The sequence below is a fragment of the Onychomys torridus genome, chromosome 6 (genome assembly GCF_903995425.1).
Source record: "Onychomys torridus chromosome 6, mOncTor1.1, whole genome shotgun sequence".
NCBI lineage: Eukaryota > Metazoa > Chordata > Mammalia > Rodentia > Cricetidae > Onychomys > Onychomys torridus.
In genome coordinates this window covers 94,435,475-94,453,261 of record NC_050448.1, presented here as the reverse complement: position 1 = coordinate 94,453,261, position 17,787 = coordinate 94,435,475, and the positions used below count along the sequence as shown (strand labels likewise).

The 17,787-nt window shown below is 36.0% G+C and overlaps 1 protein-coding gene across 1 annotated transcript in view; it reads right to left on the bottom strand.

Moving 5' to 3' along the window:
- The window catches only part of Dpyd (dihydropyrimidine dehydrogenase), an 851,011-nt gene that overhangs the window by 458,525 nt on the left and 374,699 nt on the right, over nucleotides 1–17,787 (bottom strand). Inside the window, exon 11 of the mRNA XM_036191420.1 lies at nucleotides 16,386–16,596. Within this exon, the coding sequence (XP_036047313.1) occupies nucleotides 16,386–16,596 (211 nt within the window). The remainder of the gene's footprint in view (nucleotides 1–16,385; nucleotides 16,597–17,787) is intronic.

Sequence of the window (17,787 nt, the reverse complement as noted above, 5' to 3'; positions counted from 1 at the left end):
AACAAAGACACTCCATGGTAGCTTTATAACAAGAAATGGTTTGGAAATAGGAACTTTTAGTCAATTTAATGTTATGCACAAAATGACTTTCTTTTATATATAGACTTAATTGTATTGTGACATACAAGTTCTTCAATAAGCCACAGCTTAAAATTGCAGAAACCATCCCTTAGGGACACATCAGCAGCAGATGCAAATTGCCAAGGTCAATTAAACTGACATAGCAATGCTGTCATATATATAGAAGAGAAATCCATAAGCATATGACAAGTGTGTTACTCAGTATTTATAAAAGGATGTGGAAAGCATTATAGTTTAGTACATAAATATAGATTAATTCTCCATGAACAAGAGAACAACAGTGCAGAAATCATAATGGAAGGGATTATTAGTATACTTTGAAGAGTTTGTCATTATAAAGGAATGGAAGGAAAGAAATCCTTCAACATTTATAATGAAATGTTATACTGACAACATAGATGAAGCCATCCCCATGAGTGCTATTTAATTTGCTATCAGTGATGACCCGGTAGGACCAAAGCATGATGAGAGAAGAAAACAAGCAAGGGCAGTCATCTCAGCACTTCAGAGAAGAAAGCAAAGTCTGAAACAGATCAAAAGATCGGAAGAACAGAGGCAGGATCTGAGAATTCTGTTTAAAAGAAGGAGAACTGGGAGAAAGCAGGGGATGGAAACAGAAAACATCTTCAGCTGAGAGCACCATGTTGGGACAGCAGCTTCTGTGACTACATATACATCCCTAAGCATACAATCAGGATGTAAAGTTAGAAGCTACCATTTCCCCTCACCTACCCTGAGAAAACCCCCTTGACTTTGCATCTTCCTGTTTCTCAAGGCTTTTCTCACGTTATTTCTTATGCTGTCTCCCATACAGTATTTATACTTTTCTCTTTTCCTTGTCTACTTTGAAACTTTGGATTTTGACATATTTCTCTCTTCTCATAGCCATATCTGCATCTCTTTTTATCCACTTTGTTAGAGTAATCCCTACTGTTCCTTTTTCTCACCACACAATGATGCCTTCCATTCTGTCCATCCAATGAATCTATGGTCTATTTGCTTGCCACATCCTGTGGCTCTGTTCTCCTTTTCCATCTACCTTTAGCATCCAGCAGCTAAACTACATGAAGTTTTTTTTTTTTTTATCTGCTTTCTTCTTACATGTGTGCAAAACTCTTCTGTCTAAACTCTGTCCATTTTTAAAGTTGTTTTTTCTTGGATTGTATGTGTTTCCATCTCTAAGCATTCCTCTTCTCAGCTCTCTAATATCCAGTCCACTGAACATCCTCCACTAGAAATCATAGTCATTTGTGGCCCTAAACTTGATCGCAATGAAGATGATCTCAAACTCTACTTTTACTTTTTCCTTTATTCACCCCCTCCCAAGTCTTAATTACTGTTGCATTGCTATGAAGCAACGCCACAACAAAAGAAACATAAAACATTTAATTTGGGACTTGCTTACAGTTTCAGTGGGTGAGTGTGACTATTGGTTGGGAAGCAAGGCAGTAGGAATGCAGAATGGTGGCTGAGGCAGGAGAGAGAGAGAGAGAGAGAGAGAGAGAGAGAGAGAGAGAGAGAGAGAGAGAGAGGAAAGAAAGAGAGAGAGAGAGAGAGAGAGAGAGAGAGAGAGAGAGAGAAAGAAAGAAAGAAAGAAAGAAAGAAAGAAAGAAAGAAAGAAAGAAAGAAAAAAAGAAAGAATGAATTATCAGGACATTCCCTGTTCCTTCTAAGTTATCACATCCAAGCTCAGTTCACTATCCTGCTCAGTTCTTCCTCTCCATTTCATAATTATTAGTGAATTCAATCTTCTTCTTGTAAACCCTTATGGGCACCCTGGAGACCTTTGATTTTTCTGTTCCCAAGGCCTGATGAGTCTTTTTTCCTTGTTCTATTATCAAAAATTGTCCTTATCAAATTTTTTTCTAGAAAGTCAACGGGCTACTATGTAAGACCTAGCTTCTATTCACACTGACAAAACTAAAAAATAATTGGATCAATATCCAATATGCCACTCTTCCTTCTTCCTAGTATTTAAGAACCCCCTCTCCTGTTAAGAGCTGCTGAAGCCCATGGGCCTTTCAAAGGATGGCTTTGCTCTCCATGCCATCTCCTCCTGCCACTTTACCATATCCATTACTTCTAAGACAGATATAGTTACACATATGCACCATATCTTCCATTTTGAAAGCATCCCAAACCTTCACCTGTCACTCAAATTACCTTCTTAGGAGTTTCATTAAAATGGTTAATTCATTCCAGGTTGTTAAATCTTGTGACCTTCAGAAATTATCATACGTTAGGGCTAAGTATAGGGTGAGCTACATGAGGAACCCACCAGACATGATGGAAAGGAGTTTCTTCCTTTTAGGGCTATGAAAGAGCAGGGACCTTGATTTCTCCCCATCTGTGACACTGCTTGTCATCATTTCTTGTCAACCTTCAAGAGGTGACCATGTCATTCTGAGAGTCCTTGGGCTTGGTTTCCAGCATACCACTCTGATTTTTTTCTTGCCCTCACCATATTTTGTAATTATCTAGGCTATCTTTCAGTATTTTCTTCATTTTTTAATGGCCTAAAAATAGAGCTGAAGCATCTTGACATCATCTTTGTTTCCAATAACCTCACTATGGGCTCGGTTAATAAGATCTGTGAACCCATCTGGTGAATTTTCTCCTACTTACTTCTTGCAGTCTATTAATTCTGCCATTTCTCAATGTGAGGAAAATCATTTGGCATTCACAGATTTGTTGTAATTGGTAGGAATTAATGCTGCATATTTTCATATTATTTCATTCCAATCAAAAAACAGATGCTGATGGTAGGTACTACCATTTTCCTTATAGCTGAGAGGTGGCAAAAATTCTATTTGAATTGAATTGTTTCCTACCCCAAAGCCTTCCTTATTACTGACGCGAGGGGTAAGAGAAAATCAAAATGAATGGGCCAAGAATGATCTCTGCAGACTTCCCACTGGAGTCCCAGAAGTAGTTCAAATGGAGAGGTGAATGTTGGAGGGACATCAAATGACAGCAGTCTTGACAAGCTTGAAGATGCAGCATCTAGATGTTTCAATGAATTGTTTTCTGGCAATTTCTGTTAAAGTAGGCATTGTGTGATTTCATTTAATTCTTTTGTTTTCACTATTCCCTGATTTCCTGGGAGTCTACCTAAGTTATCAACTTCTCCAGTGTCTAGCAAAATCACTGCCACCTAAGAGGACCCTAATTAAGTATTGTTTTATTCTTGTTTTTGTTTGTTAGCTTAGAGTTTCGTGTTCCATTTATTTAGCTTCTAGGTTACATCTTATTGTGTCTTGATTGACCAGTTTTCATGTAGTTCTTAGTAGCACAATGAAAGACAGCCCACTGTGGGGAGAGAACCCAAATGTTTCCCTTTCAAAAGTTTCTAGCATAAAAAAACATACCATGGGGGAAATATTAGGTGTGTGGTTATTTTCAATTGCTTTAACTCTTTGTCTTCCTTACTTCTCTCTCTGGATTATTTTCAGTTTGGTTGTATTTTAGTATTCAGGGCAACTAAAAGTAGGGGTCAGTTTTCTAAACCCATCATGCTAAGGATAAAGAGGTTCCCAGAGTTATTAAAAGGATAGTTGCCAATAGCAGGCTTCATAAATGGCTTCTGTTGTCCTTATATGCCACTGGGAGCTTCATTTCCATTCTTAAACTGACCAACTAATCAATTCAGAATTAGACCCACACAAACACTTCACCTTGATTTGCTTATTTCTCCATAATAATTCCATCTATTCAAGACTCTGTGAACTCCTTGAAGATTTGATTTCATTTTCTCTGGAAAAGATCTCCTCAAGGAGGTCAGTGCTCTTGAAGTAAATATGTGGGGATTGTTTTCAGATTCTCTGTTGGATTCCCAAATGCTGTACTTTGATTTGCTTATTTATATTCAATGTTACCCTCTACTTAAGACCACAAACTCCTTGAAGGAATAGATCATCCTTTAATCTGATTTGGACCATAATCATCATAATTCTATGCATATTTGGGTGCTTAATACTTCTTGATAATTACAAGACAGTGAAAAACGATAGGCTGCTGAGATATTTCTCATGTAATTCCCAATGAGTGAAAATTGTAAAATGCTGAGTGATGCCACCAAGTGATATAAACAATTACAGAAAGGGGTTAAGAAAAGATGCCCAATATAAAATTCCCATTTGCTACATTTAAAGAATAAACAAAAACACAGAAAGCCAAGAGAAGATTATGCTACTTGTGAAAACAATATTATTAAAATATAAATGAATGCTGAAGAAAATATTTTAATTAACAAAATAAATCAAATGGAAAAGATTTCCTAAATAGAGCTTTAAAAGTAAGTCTATGTGTGTTTGACTGCCATGACTAATTATGTATCCATGTAATGTGTGTTCAATTTGGGCTTATTTAAATAGCAGAAATGCTCATTAGCTGCAGTATATCTGTGAAGCTTCAGTAAACAGTTTAATGGTTTTTATGTTTAACCAATTTCATAAGTTCCTGTAATTTTAGCTTTAGCAGCTCATTAATGTTATTTTTTGATATCCATCTTACAGCTTTTTCCCCCCCCTTGTCAATCGTCAGTAGGCACACATCAATGCAAATTTAAAACACATAGTAGAATTGTGTTTAAACACATTTTGTACATTAGTAATGCACAATTCAATATATAGCTTCCTTATGTAGGAACCAGTTGAGTTTTATGCAGTTGGGAAATACCTTTTGAATTGACCAAAGCTACATCCCAGAGTATTTATGATGATAGCATTGGAAACTGGTAATGTGTGTTTTTGTAAACTTCTGGCTGTTTCTGGACTGTCAGGAATACATTATCTCTTTGGAGACCAACAGAATAGCTATGATCTCAGTATTATCATTAGACAGGTAAGTTACACAGTCTGACTGTTAAGATCTAAAATCAGAAAGCAAATCAGCCAAGCATGTAGATTGGAGAAATCCAGGGAACTTGGGGGTATAAAGCACATCTTGGAGTACTGGATGCTGTTGAGGGATATCTAAAGGTTTGGAAGAAGAAATGCAAATACAGGTGAAAAAAATCAAGTCAAGCATGTAAAAACAGGCAGCAAGAATAACCTGAACTAAAATTCAGAAAGATTTATTTGATTTAGATGAGGACCAAAATATTTCTTAGCCTTGTGAGGCAATTTTAGGAAGTGTCAATCACAAGAGAAAAATAAAAAGCAGGTCACAATGTCTCCTAATCTAGAAAGCAATGAACAGTAAAATATTAGTAACAAAACTCACAAGGAAGGGCATTAAGGATATGGAGTGCAGCAAAGACATAAGGTGGTGTTTGTGGGCCACTCTTACTGAAAGTTTAGCAACATAAACAAAATAAAAGCTGAGGAATTGGCTTGTATTCATTTATCTCATTAGGAACTATTTATTGTCTAATAGGGTTGCTCCATATATTAATGTAGGTACTATTATAAGCCAAAGATAAGTGACCAGTCCATGTGGGTTATACCTTGCAGAAAACAAAAATAAACAATAAGCAATTAAGGAACCATATAATGGAGAAACAGGCTACAGAGAGGACATCATGAAAAATATAATTTCTAGATGGCAGAGTTTATGGTAAAAAGTAGAAGGGGTGCTTTAGATCCTAGTAGCATGGAGAGTCAAGAAGGGCATTCTTTAGGAAGATGGTATCAATACTGGAGAATGGAGGGGAGGAATGAATCCATCTGGTAAAGAAGCAGAGGGCTGAACATTCTAGGAAGAGGAAATGGTTTGAAAAGCATGAAGAAATGTAGCCTAATTTGAGGAGGTGTGGCCTTCTGGAGAAGGGTCTTGAGGTTTCAAAAGCCTACACCATTCCTACTGAGTCCTCCATGCCTAATGCTTGGGGATCAGATGTAAACCCTCAGCTACTGTTCCAGCACCATGCCTGCCTGTCTGCTGCTCAACTTGAAAGTCATGGACTCATCTTTTGAAATGAAAACTAAGAAATTATTTCATCCATAAGGTACATTGGTCATGGTGTTTAAACACAGCTGGAATAAATAATTAGGACAATATTCTAACTATTGGGGCCATGGAAATAAAAGATACTGACAAGTAACATTAATCACTGAAGACTTTGGAAAAGACCCATGGATGGTTGTAAAGATTAATTCAGGATGCTACTCAGAAATACCAGAATATGTTATTTGACTTGAGTAACATCTGTAAGTGACAGTAAATATTAAATATGATTGAACATGAATTTTATCTTAATCAGAATGTACATGAAAACAAATCTCTACATTAAGCCAATTTTAGATTAAACCTACTTTAGATTAGGATTTTCTTTTTATACTCATCTACTCAATAAAGAATATAAATCCAGAGTTATTAACAAAATAGATATTAGCCACAATATTAGTAAATACTCCATATCTTTCATCACTTTACAATCTAACTGACTTTTAGATCTTGGTTTTTACCTATCACAATAACTTAGTGTAGTTTGAAATCTGGAAAGAATATTGGGTTTAAGAATAATATTTTACTTTCAAAATAAAATAAGTTTTTAAATAGGCAGTGTATCTGTGATTCTATTAGAGGCTGTTACATTATTATATGACCTGAATTTATTTTTCATTATGTTTTGCATGAATATTCTTATAGGATATGTCTTTGTAAGTACTATAAACTTAGTGTATGTTATTCTGTAAAAAAGATTTTCATCTCTATTAATTATAGAATAATAAGGTTGTTCGGCACATCTTTAAAATATAATTGGAAAAATTCAAGAATACCTGGGATACTTATTATTGTCCCTGAAACTCAAAACATAAAAAGCTAGGAATTTGAAAACACTGAAAAACTTATTTTCATTTGTTTCAATGTATATTCTAATTCTAAATTGTATCATTATTGGTGAATAAGCATATTTTGTTTTATTTTTCAAAGAATAGCATTTTATTACACTATAGGTAACCAGTATTTAAAAAACAAATATAATAACACCTGGTCAATAAGTTACAAGGCTTCTATAACATTCACTATATGTTGAATACTGTTAACTATATTTTATGATTTCTGTTCTCTGAAACAATTACGTTATTTTTCCATTTTCTGCCTCCTTTCCCCAAGAAAACTTGTTACATGCCACTGCTCTGCTTCTTATATGTAATCTTTGATTTGATGGAAAATGACTTTGATTTGATTTATCCACTGTCTCCCTGTAAGAATGCATATGGTATCAAGCACGGTGAAACCTGGAAAATAAAGATAAGGAAAGGCTCTGAACAGAGCCATTCACTGGGGAAACAAACCTGTTCCTATGCAGTTATTAAAGGAAGTAAAATAATTACAGAAATATCATGTTGTGCTTCAAACGGATGTCTTCGGCAGTTGTAAGTGATGTGATGTTGATTCTAAATCACTTTCAACACTGTTATCAGTTTGACCTCCCTCCTCCTCACTTCTATGCTTTAAAATAAGTCTAAGGGAAAACTGTGCAAGGATTCCATTATGTTCAATGGTTATTCTGTGGAAATGCCAGTACTGGCACGCAATTCTACACTCCATCTTCTCTCTGTGCAGAATAGTTTATAATAGAAAGATAATAAATCGAGCCAGAAAAAAAATCTTTCTGATAAAAAAGGCAATTTTTAAGAAAATAGATAGTTTTCCTATTAGTCTCCTGGGAATGCTTCTTGTCCAAAATATAATTAAAAGCATGGCAAGGTGCAGAATAGACTATGATGAGTTTATGCTCATCAGTGAACCAACCAAGTAGTATACGCAGACATTTTAAAATGAAATACTAATGTGAGGGTTCATATGCATTAAAGGGTGGAGGGAGCACAGTACCATGAAATAAAACTTAGATGTCATTACTTCAAGACACTTGCTATCATGAAGTAAAAGTGTCATAGTTTGGCAGGAGAGATTTTGCTGGGAGTCCAAAGTCATTTCTACTATTTTCATTTATCACATTTCCATAAGAAATTGCTATAACAACTTACATTTAGCCATCCATTCACTGAATAATAGCTCCTAGTCTAAGAAATAAGATATGACAAGGGAAAAACGGGTAAATGAAGCTGGATGTGGTGGAGCACTTTTGCAGTCCCAGTGCTCAGGAAACTTAAGAAGGAGGTTGGAAATACTGAGGGCCAGGAGCTAAGAAGACAGCCCTGTCAGTAAAGGATTTGTCTTGTAAGCATGAGGACATGGGGTCCACCCCAGAAGCTAAGAAGAAAAGCAGTATAGGAGCCAGTAGCAGTATATGACTACAAGGAAACAATGTCTCTGCACAGAGCATGGTAACTGCATATATGATGAGACCTGTCAAAGCCTAAGTCTCAGCATGGAAGGGGATTTGAACATAGACCCACTCCAAGTCGAGAAGTTTTTGACAATCCTTAGCTGCCTGGAGAGGAAGGGTTAGTTTTCCTTAGAATCAAAGACTCTGATAAATCAACCATGCTTCAGCAGAAGGCCACACATCAAAGAGTATTTGAGAAGTACAAATTGGCTTTGACGAGGAAAAGAAAGGTGGAAAGGAAAGGGTGTTACATTTGGGAAGAGTTGAGGGGGAAGTAAGAATATGATCAAAACATGTTCTATAAAAATTTCAAAGAACTATTTAAGAATTAAAATAAATCTTAAAACAATAGCAACAACCAAAACAAAAATAAATTAATTAATTAATACTTGGTCCATGTTGCCTGGGAATTACCATTTGTGCACAGCTTCTCCATCATGTTACTAGGGCAGCTTCCTTCTAGTTTGTGGGATCATATCCTGAAGTTGAGCAAATAAAATTTTCTCACCCAAGAAAGAAGTGTGTACAGAAAACACACTTGCCTGCATGAGTCACCAACCAAAAGTAACCAAACCCTTGGCTTCTAACTCCTGTTTTGAATAATGTAGTTTAAAATACAATTAGATACGAGGCAGAAATAACATCCAGCAACACTATCTTGTTTGACATAAAGGTATCTCCAATATCTAAAGCATTGAATCCATTTGTCACCTGGTTGGTTGATATGTAATTTAACAACAACAGTAGCAAACTTAGCTTAGCATGCAGTCCTTTGACTCAATAGGAATTTATAGCCAAATTTCCTTTCATCTTATCCCTGCCCACTTCCCATCCTTACATAACTAAGCCATCTGTTTCAACTAACTGAATCTCTCCCATTCATTGCCTGGCCACATGAAGGTATCTTGTCAGACCATGGTTTTGTATGTGATATTCCATTTATCAGGAAAATGTCTACTTGTTTGTAGAACCCACTCCTGATCTGATTAGCATATTTTGTAGCAATGTGTATCTGATAACTTCTATCATTAGGTTGGCAGGCAAAGATTTCCCTTTAGTCAGTCATGTCTGAAGTCCCTGCAAATGAATGGGCTTCCAGCAGTCCCTCAACAATTGTATATTGCAAGGAGATTAATAATATGATGCATGGTAGAAACCATCAAATAATGAAGTTCTAATGAAAGTGAAAAATTCATACCTTCATTTATAAAGATAAGGACATGTATGAAATGAGTAGGCTGCTGAAAACTTTCTAAAGACATACTTTCAAAGCAGCTTTTTTAAATGACTGTAAAATGACTACTTAATCTAACAGTGTGATGTTAAGCACATTGCATAATCATCTTGTGGCTTCCCTCCCTTCCACCTCCACTCCACCTGGAAACTCCTACATATCATTCAGCCTTCAACTTTTAACCCACTTCCTCCAAGAAGCTTCCCTGAGCCCTCACACCCAGCTCTGTGCCTCCTTGAGACTCTAAACCCCTTCCAGATCAGTTGACTCTAAGGGGGAGGGGTTTCTCCTTTAAACTGCATTTCTGGAAATACAGTGTGCAAATTCTTTCCCCCCACTTTCCTCCCAGACCTCCTAGCTCAGAGTCTGAGATAGCAGGCTGTCAGAACTTCATAAGCAAACAAGCACCTGGAATGAGAGAGCCAGAACACACCATTGTTTTAATCTCTTCTAGCACTTTTGAAAATACAAATGGGAAAACTTCCAGGCAAGTGATACCTTCCTAATATATCCAATATGTGACACTGTTCTGACCACTTTACTGCTTGAATATGTCTCAACTGTTCTTACTGATATTGATCACTGGGAAGTCACTTCCTTTAAGGTTTTGCAATAGCAAAAAATACTCTCCCACCCAGCTAGAAAATCCAGTGCTCTATCTGGTCTCTACCTGTTCTTTGAAGTTTGTTGCATCATTTAGTAAAATACATACAATGCAGCAGATTTGAAAGTTTCTTAAGGTGGTACTTCATCCCTTACCTTTTTTCTTTGTCTTTTCTGTAAGGAAGAAGGAGACTTAAGCAAACTGGAAGTCAAAAGGACTTGATAGCCAAATAAAATTCTTGTTAAGTACTGCCACCAATTTCTAGAAAAAAAATGCTCTATCTTTTTGTACATGGAATAGACAACACAAATAAACAACACAGTGATCCTGAAAAAAATCTTAGTGTTCTATTTCCATTGGTGAATTACTCAATAAATAATATTTTAATAAGCTGTAAAATAACATTGATTTCAAGTCTTTTATAGTATAAATAACTTTGGTGGCTTGGCACTTGACCCATCTTAAGCTCACATGAAAATAATATTATAGAATTTCTCCCTACAGAAGAGTCAAACATATTTGCAAACTCCAGAGTATCCACTTTGCTAAGATCTCAGGCAAATCGTATCTTGCCTGTCAATTTCTCATTTGGACTGTCAGAATAAAAACAATTAAGCCATGACCTGCACCTTTTCTCTCCAGGGAAGAAGGAGACTCCACACCACACTTGAAGATAGTACCCGTAGAAAGCTTGACTTTCCCACAAGGCTTCAAAGACCTTTCTGAGGGCCTTCTAATAGATCGATGAGTGATTCTAAAACCATCTTTCTCCCTCCTCCACAAAACACTCCCTTATGCAACTAATTGCAATTAATGCCATCAAGGGAGTTGGTTTCTAAGGGCTGCATTAAAGATTCAGAAAGATCTGGGCATTGTGCTTGTTATCTCTAGTTCCTGCTGCGATGAGCAGAAACTGCAGGCCTTGATGCTGTGTATAAACCCCTTCCCTTAGAGGTTGGCTTCCCCTGGCTGTGTCCCTTGGAGCTCAGGAACCAAGCCCCTGCCCCCTGTACAATGCTAACTAGATAAGTCAACCAATCACCTTTTCTTCTACCTTCCTTTCCAAACCTTGCATTTTAAAACTCCTATTACCTCATACTTTTCAGGAGTTTACTAGCCTCAGAAGTGCTTCATTTTTCCATCTCAAAAACAGGCATTCCCCTTAGAACAAATAAACTAATAAAATCTGTTTTCAGTTTGAAAAACCAAAGTGATTTAAATTGCTTTGCTCTTCAAATACCTGATTTTTTTGAAACACAAAAAGGATATTGGTGCAAGTAAGAATTTGCATAAAGAATTGTGTTCCAGTACTCCAAGGCAACCATTGTATTTGAAAATAAAACATCTTAACATTTTATAGACCATTAAAATTTTGATTTTTTTCACAAATAAAACCAACAGAATATATCAAATGAACAGTTGACAGAGGCGCCAATATCATGAAGACATTCTGATTTTTAAAGCATTTGTTTCTACACAAAGTTTATAGTGAATGTGTAATAAAATATGATTTAGTTATTAAAATATTTGGTGTGTGATAAAAATCATATCCAATTTTATGAGATACTTTAACTATACATGTTTCACAGATATTATTTCATTTCTTTTAAAAGTGACATTAGGTTATAGATACGAATTCATTTTGCTTACACAAAAGGACCATGAAATTCAAAGAAACTTCCTAAGAGAAAAAAGGGAAGAAGGGATTGGGGCAGGCTTCCATATGAGCAGCCCAGCTCTGGAGCTCTTGTTTGAGCTGATACACCCAACAAGCTCTAACTAATCTAATAATCATCAAATTATAATGAATGTAATAATTTATGCCAAACAAGGAAAAAAGTTACTGTCAGAGAATAAAATAATTGTTTACTTTTTCTCAGAAAAATAAAACAAACTGGCCTGATTCTCAGAAAAAAAATAGTTTTATTAAAATTTATATCCTTGAAAGGTTGGTTCAAGTCGAATGCATAAGCGCATTTGTACATGTATGTGAGGTGTTAATATGTCAGCTGCCATGGTAGTTTCAAGGAACTAAAAAGCTCCTTGGAATTTTCATTCGAATTAATATTTGGTATTATATGAGCAGAAAGAGCATTTGATATGTATCTCTTACAAGTCAATATTTCAGAATGAGAGAATGAAAGTTTATAGCTGGGAAGTTAGAAAAGATGTTTGGGTCATAGCCTAGGTCACAGTAATCTCCATGAAAAGTATATCCAGTCAGGTATACACTTGTATCTTCAGTGGGAAATTGAAATATGAGTTTGGTAAAGAGTTCTCTCTATGGATTAAAAGTCACTGACAACATATATATTTCACAGTTGCCAGTCTGGCTCCAGATGGTAATGGAAGGGGATTTAAATATAAATACAAAATTGCCTAAATTTGACACCCTCAATTCTACCTTTTCTTTGACCATTCATTTGCTGAAGGACATATAAGTTTGTTCCAGATCCTAGCCCTTGTGATTATCACAGAAATGAACATAGATGTGCACATACATCTATGGCTCCCTGATACAGATTCTTCCTGGCACACATTCTGGCATGGGAAAGCTGAATCCTTTGGTCATCTTAATTTCCAGAAACTTCCACATTGGTTTCCACAGAGACTCTACCAGTTTACATTTTCAGCAGCAGTATATAGTGTTCCTCTTTCCCCATATTCTTATCACCATCTGTTGTCTTTTTGTTCTCTTGATGATAGCTATTATGATTTGGGTGTGAAATAATTTCAACATAGCTATCATTTGCTTTTTGTTAGTGGCAAAGCATATTGAAGGGGTTTTTGCTTTTACGTTCTTTTAAAATATTGTTTGATAATCCTTTTCCTCCTAAGAGCTGTCTATTCAATTAACTTGCAACTCCTGGACTTGGGAAAGGACTATAAAGTAACTGCAAGAAGACGGAGGAAGTCAGTGACAGGCTTACAAATAACTAAAAGGAAAATACAGGAACGAGGAATGCCATAAACATAATAGTCTGTTTATAGTCTTATTTGCAAGGCACTTTCCCATTACTTCATTTTATTCTGACAGTCCTCTTGCAGGGTAGGAGAGACGGTTTTATTATGCTTGGTCTTGTTGTTTTGATAGATGAAGAGCTGAACCATAGTAAGGTTAAATGACTTGGAGAAGAGCATTTCAAACAGAAATATTTAACATTGTCAAATGGATAAAACTGCATAAGGTGTGAAAGGATGTTTCTGAGTTTTCATGCAACTTACTGAGTCTATGCAAAATAAATTTAGAAAGAAGAGACAAAAAGTGACAAGAGATCCTAACGTTTTATGACGCCAGTTATTGATGGATACATTAAAATGTGTATCATGTTCGTGACAATCATATGAGAATCACACTCCACAGTCAGTGGAATTAAACAAACTCGGGTAGAAAAGGGATAACATGAATGGATATAATTTTCTTCCAATAAACTGATTTTAGTATACTTAGAATACTTGTGTGCATATGAAAGTTTTCTGACTTTAAAATTATCATTATTATATGAGTTTTAAAAGATCTAGTTGAGTTCTAAAATCCAAATCCCTTACCGATTTTAAAGAGTTTCCCATGACCCCTAATCAGGATTGAAAACAGTGCTTGGGAGCAGAACAGCCAAACATATGAACACAGAGAATAGCCTGGTACACCGTTGGCTTAGAGTATGGACATACCCTTTCCTCAGTACAAGTGACAACTTAGGACATAAGCACATACTATGCACACACACTGTTCTCCCAACAAAACATGTAGCAACCTGTGTTGAGCTTAACTGTACTGATTGTTCAGTCCTTGGAAACCCTATGAGAATGCTTCATTTCTATTCAAGCCTATTATGGACATATCTAGGAACTACAATGAACCTTTATGGCAGGGACTGTGTTTGGGTGCATGTACAGTAAGGCAAACTGTGTCCTAGTGAACCTTTATGAGAAACCAATGTTTATCTTATGCCTATGCATATTCAGTGTACATAGGATTAAAATCAGGTGTTATTATAGGGACGAATATTCCCATTAGGGGAAAAAAACCTTACAGAATCCAAGCCAATCAATTAAAAAAGAACAACTTGTGCTAAGCTCCCAAGGGCCCACATTACACCTCCTATTCTACCTGATAAACGGAAGCACAAACAACTATTACAGCCCTTGAGCACGTTCTCAATATGTCCCCAGATCCCTCAGAGAGCATTTCAGATCTACACTATTGTTTATACTGAACAAGGTTTCTTCTACTCTGTGAGCTCTGTGTGCCGTCTTTTCACTTCTTTCAATAAGACACCAACAATCTGGAAACTTCCAGTTTAGACACTGCCCACTGGTAACAGGAAAAAGTAAAGGGATGTGTTTGAACATCACAGCTAATTCCAGCTGCCTGCTCATTTGGAGAGGCCTCAGTATAATATGGGATTCTACATTAGGATATAATCTAAGCATTTTATTCCATGTCAGATAAGGGTAGGAAAAAGACACCCTAGTAAAGCATTTCCTAGGAGCCATTGTTAAAAATCCATGTGAAGTACCCCAAGAGCCAGACACAGGGAACAAAATGCACACATTCTGGAATAAACATGAAACTCTGGAACTGAACATATCAAATTCATTTTTTTTTGCTTCATAAATTAAACTCTAAATACTAAATCAGATCTCGTTCTTAATATACATGTAAGTAAATTCACACATACTCTCATAAAAAGAACTTGACCTGGCAGTGTATGCCTATAATCTCAGAATTCGTATGGGCAAGCTTGGAGGATTGGAAGTTTAAACCCAGGAATAGCTATATAGTGAGACACTATCTCACAACAATCACAACAACAACAACAAACTCAACAGCAGAATAACACATACATAAACCTAAGCTTTAACAAAATATCTGAGTTTATAAAAGGTATTTTCTGTGCTCTGAGCCACAGGGTACTCTGTTCTGATTAGAAAATAATACTTTAAAAAATATCAGACTGCCAGTCACGGAATATAATTTAGATATGTGAGCTAAATTATTTTGATACATGACTCATAAGTGGAATTGCTATGTAAAAGTCATTGACATCTTACTGTTTTTCAGAGAACAGTATATTTTAGATAACTGAACATAATTTGTGCACTGTTCATTTTTCCTTTATAAATTCAGTTAATGAATACACAAAGCACACAGTTACTGTGTCTACACTTCATACACATATCTGGATGGAAAGTGACAAATTTAGGCCATCATTCTGTCATTTGAAAATATTTATCTTGATGACATTAAACATCTGGATGTTTTTAAATACCAAGATGTTGTGTGTCCTGCAAAAAATCTTGACTGCTTGAATCCTGCCCTATCTGTTGCATAAAAACCTACATTTGCATGCATGCTCCTTCTCTTTCGGACACCTGAAGTTTTCACATGAATGCAGTAGGCATTATAGGCAGAAGTGTCAGGTTTAGATTTTCTGTTATTATTGTTCTTAGTGGCTGTCTGAACAGCAGAAAGGCCTTTTATTTTCCTTTCAGAAAATAAAAGTGATAATTGTCATTTCAACAGTGTGAATTGGAAGGTAAAGATTTGGAAAATGAAGGTGCCTTGGTATGTCAGCTTTCATTTACAACAGTACTGGGTGGGAGGGCTACAAAACAGGGCAGTCTGTCTCTCATTTGACTGATAACTCTGAGGTTGAAATGTTATATAAAACATTTCCTCTCTTATGATGTGTCTAAGCATTTCATTACCCTCCCCCATATCCAGTTAGGCCACTCAGATGAAATGACAGGATTTTGAACTTCTAAGGGATAATGCTGATGTCCCGTGTTCAGAGAGATGGTTTGTCCTGGCACTGGTAATAAATATGGATTCTGAATTTCTGCTTTTCATTATATTCTAATGTCTCTATATCATTTAAAACTGATGGTTCCACTTTTTCAGCTACATCTTTTTATTCTACTCTAATTGAAGAAAGGCCATTCTTTTATAGGAAACAAGTCAAACATTATCATAAAATAGAATATGCATCTTGGATATTAGCTTAAAATGAAGATTCACATTCTTTTCAATTCTTTCTACTTTAAATTAATTCCATATATTCGGTAATAGCATTTCTAAGCCTTTTAAATCAAGATTGTTTGAAGTCCCTACTAGCAAATGGAAATGAACATTGAGATGGGAAAAAGTGGTTGAAATGTGGAAACTCAGCGCTGTAAAACAACACCCACAGCATCACACATGGGAGCTCCCAGGAAGGTCTTACCTTTGGGGTCACTCAGGACAGAACCGAAGGCACTAATGACCACATCAGCCTTCAGGCGCACCTTCTGCTCTTCATCTTCAACCCAGTTTCCAGTTTCATCTTGCTCAGTCCGAACAAATTGCATTGCCACAATTTTCCCATCTTTGACTATAACATTCCGTGGGGAAAGGAAAGGCAAAAATTCACATTTTTCTTCTTTGGCGAGCTCCATCTACAACAAAAGAATAAGTAAATAAAACTTGAGAAATGTTGAATCTCCTATATAATAGGTGATTTTCAAATCAGTCTTGCATGATAAGAGGTTATAGTGTTTAAATTTATGTGATGTTTGTTTTTTGTTTTTGTTTTTCCACCAAAACTGAATTTCAGGCATTAGCTGCTTGCTTGGGGGAGTCTTGAATTTGAAATGTGACAAAGAAATTTGTAGAGCATGGTCACATAAGTCAGGTCCAGCTGGGAACAATACTCTGACATAGAGCACTTCAACTGCATGTGGAGGGCCCTGGGTTCATTTTCGAGTACCACCAAAAAGACTTTTCTCAATTCACTTATTAAACTATCTATAGTTGTTGATGTGTGATATTCCCATTTGTACCAATCTGGGCTCCTAATACCTTCCTTTTGCATAATAAACTCTCTTTATAATTATGTTAAAATAAAAATATTTTTATTAATTAGCTGCATTTAACTAGACTAGAGAAAATATCAGTAAATTGGAAAAAGTAACCTGTGCAAGCACATGAGTAGAATAGGAGGTAAGGAAGAACAGCCAGAGAAGCTTGGAGTAACTGAGGGAAGATCATTCATTCTTCCTTTTATAACAGTAGAGTCATGAGGAGTATCAATGAAAAATATCAAAGAGAGACCAACACAGACCTCCTGGAACCCCCTTCTCATCTATAATTCATCCTATCGTCAAATGGGAATTGTTTAGTTTAGGCCTGCATAGGCTACCCATTTACACAAAAGGCTCATATTTCTTTATGTTATTGTTTTTACCCTTTGTTTTAGATGATTCCCAGGCATTTATCAATATATTCTGAACTAGTGTATCTCACAAAAAACAAAACAGTAGAAAATGTGCCACTCCGGAGACCATTTCTATCCCTGTGAAAAGCAGGTGGGCTCTTGGTGGGACCTTAACCTGAGCAACATTTGAGTTTTGTGGAGGCCAAGTTATCTCTGAATTGATCAAAGTATTTTTTTTTAAAAGTATGGTATATAAGATATGTTCTCTGTATCCCCTTTGTGCCATTTGTATAATGTAGCACAAGAAACAAGCTTACGGCATTTCAAGAACAAGAAATGATACTAACTTTTAATCTTACTGTCATACTTGAGTGAATGACATTGCTAAATGTTCATGGCTTTAATAAGTCAATCCAGCATGTGTATTTATGAT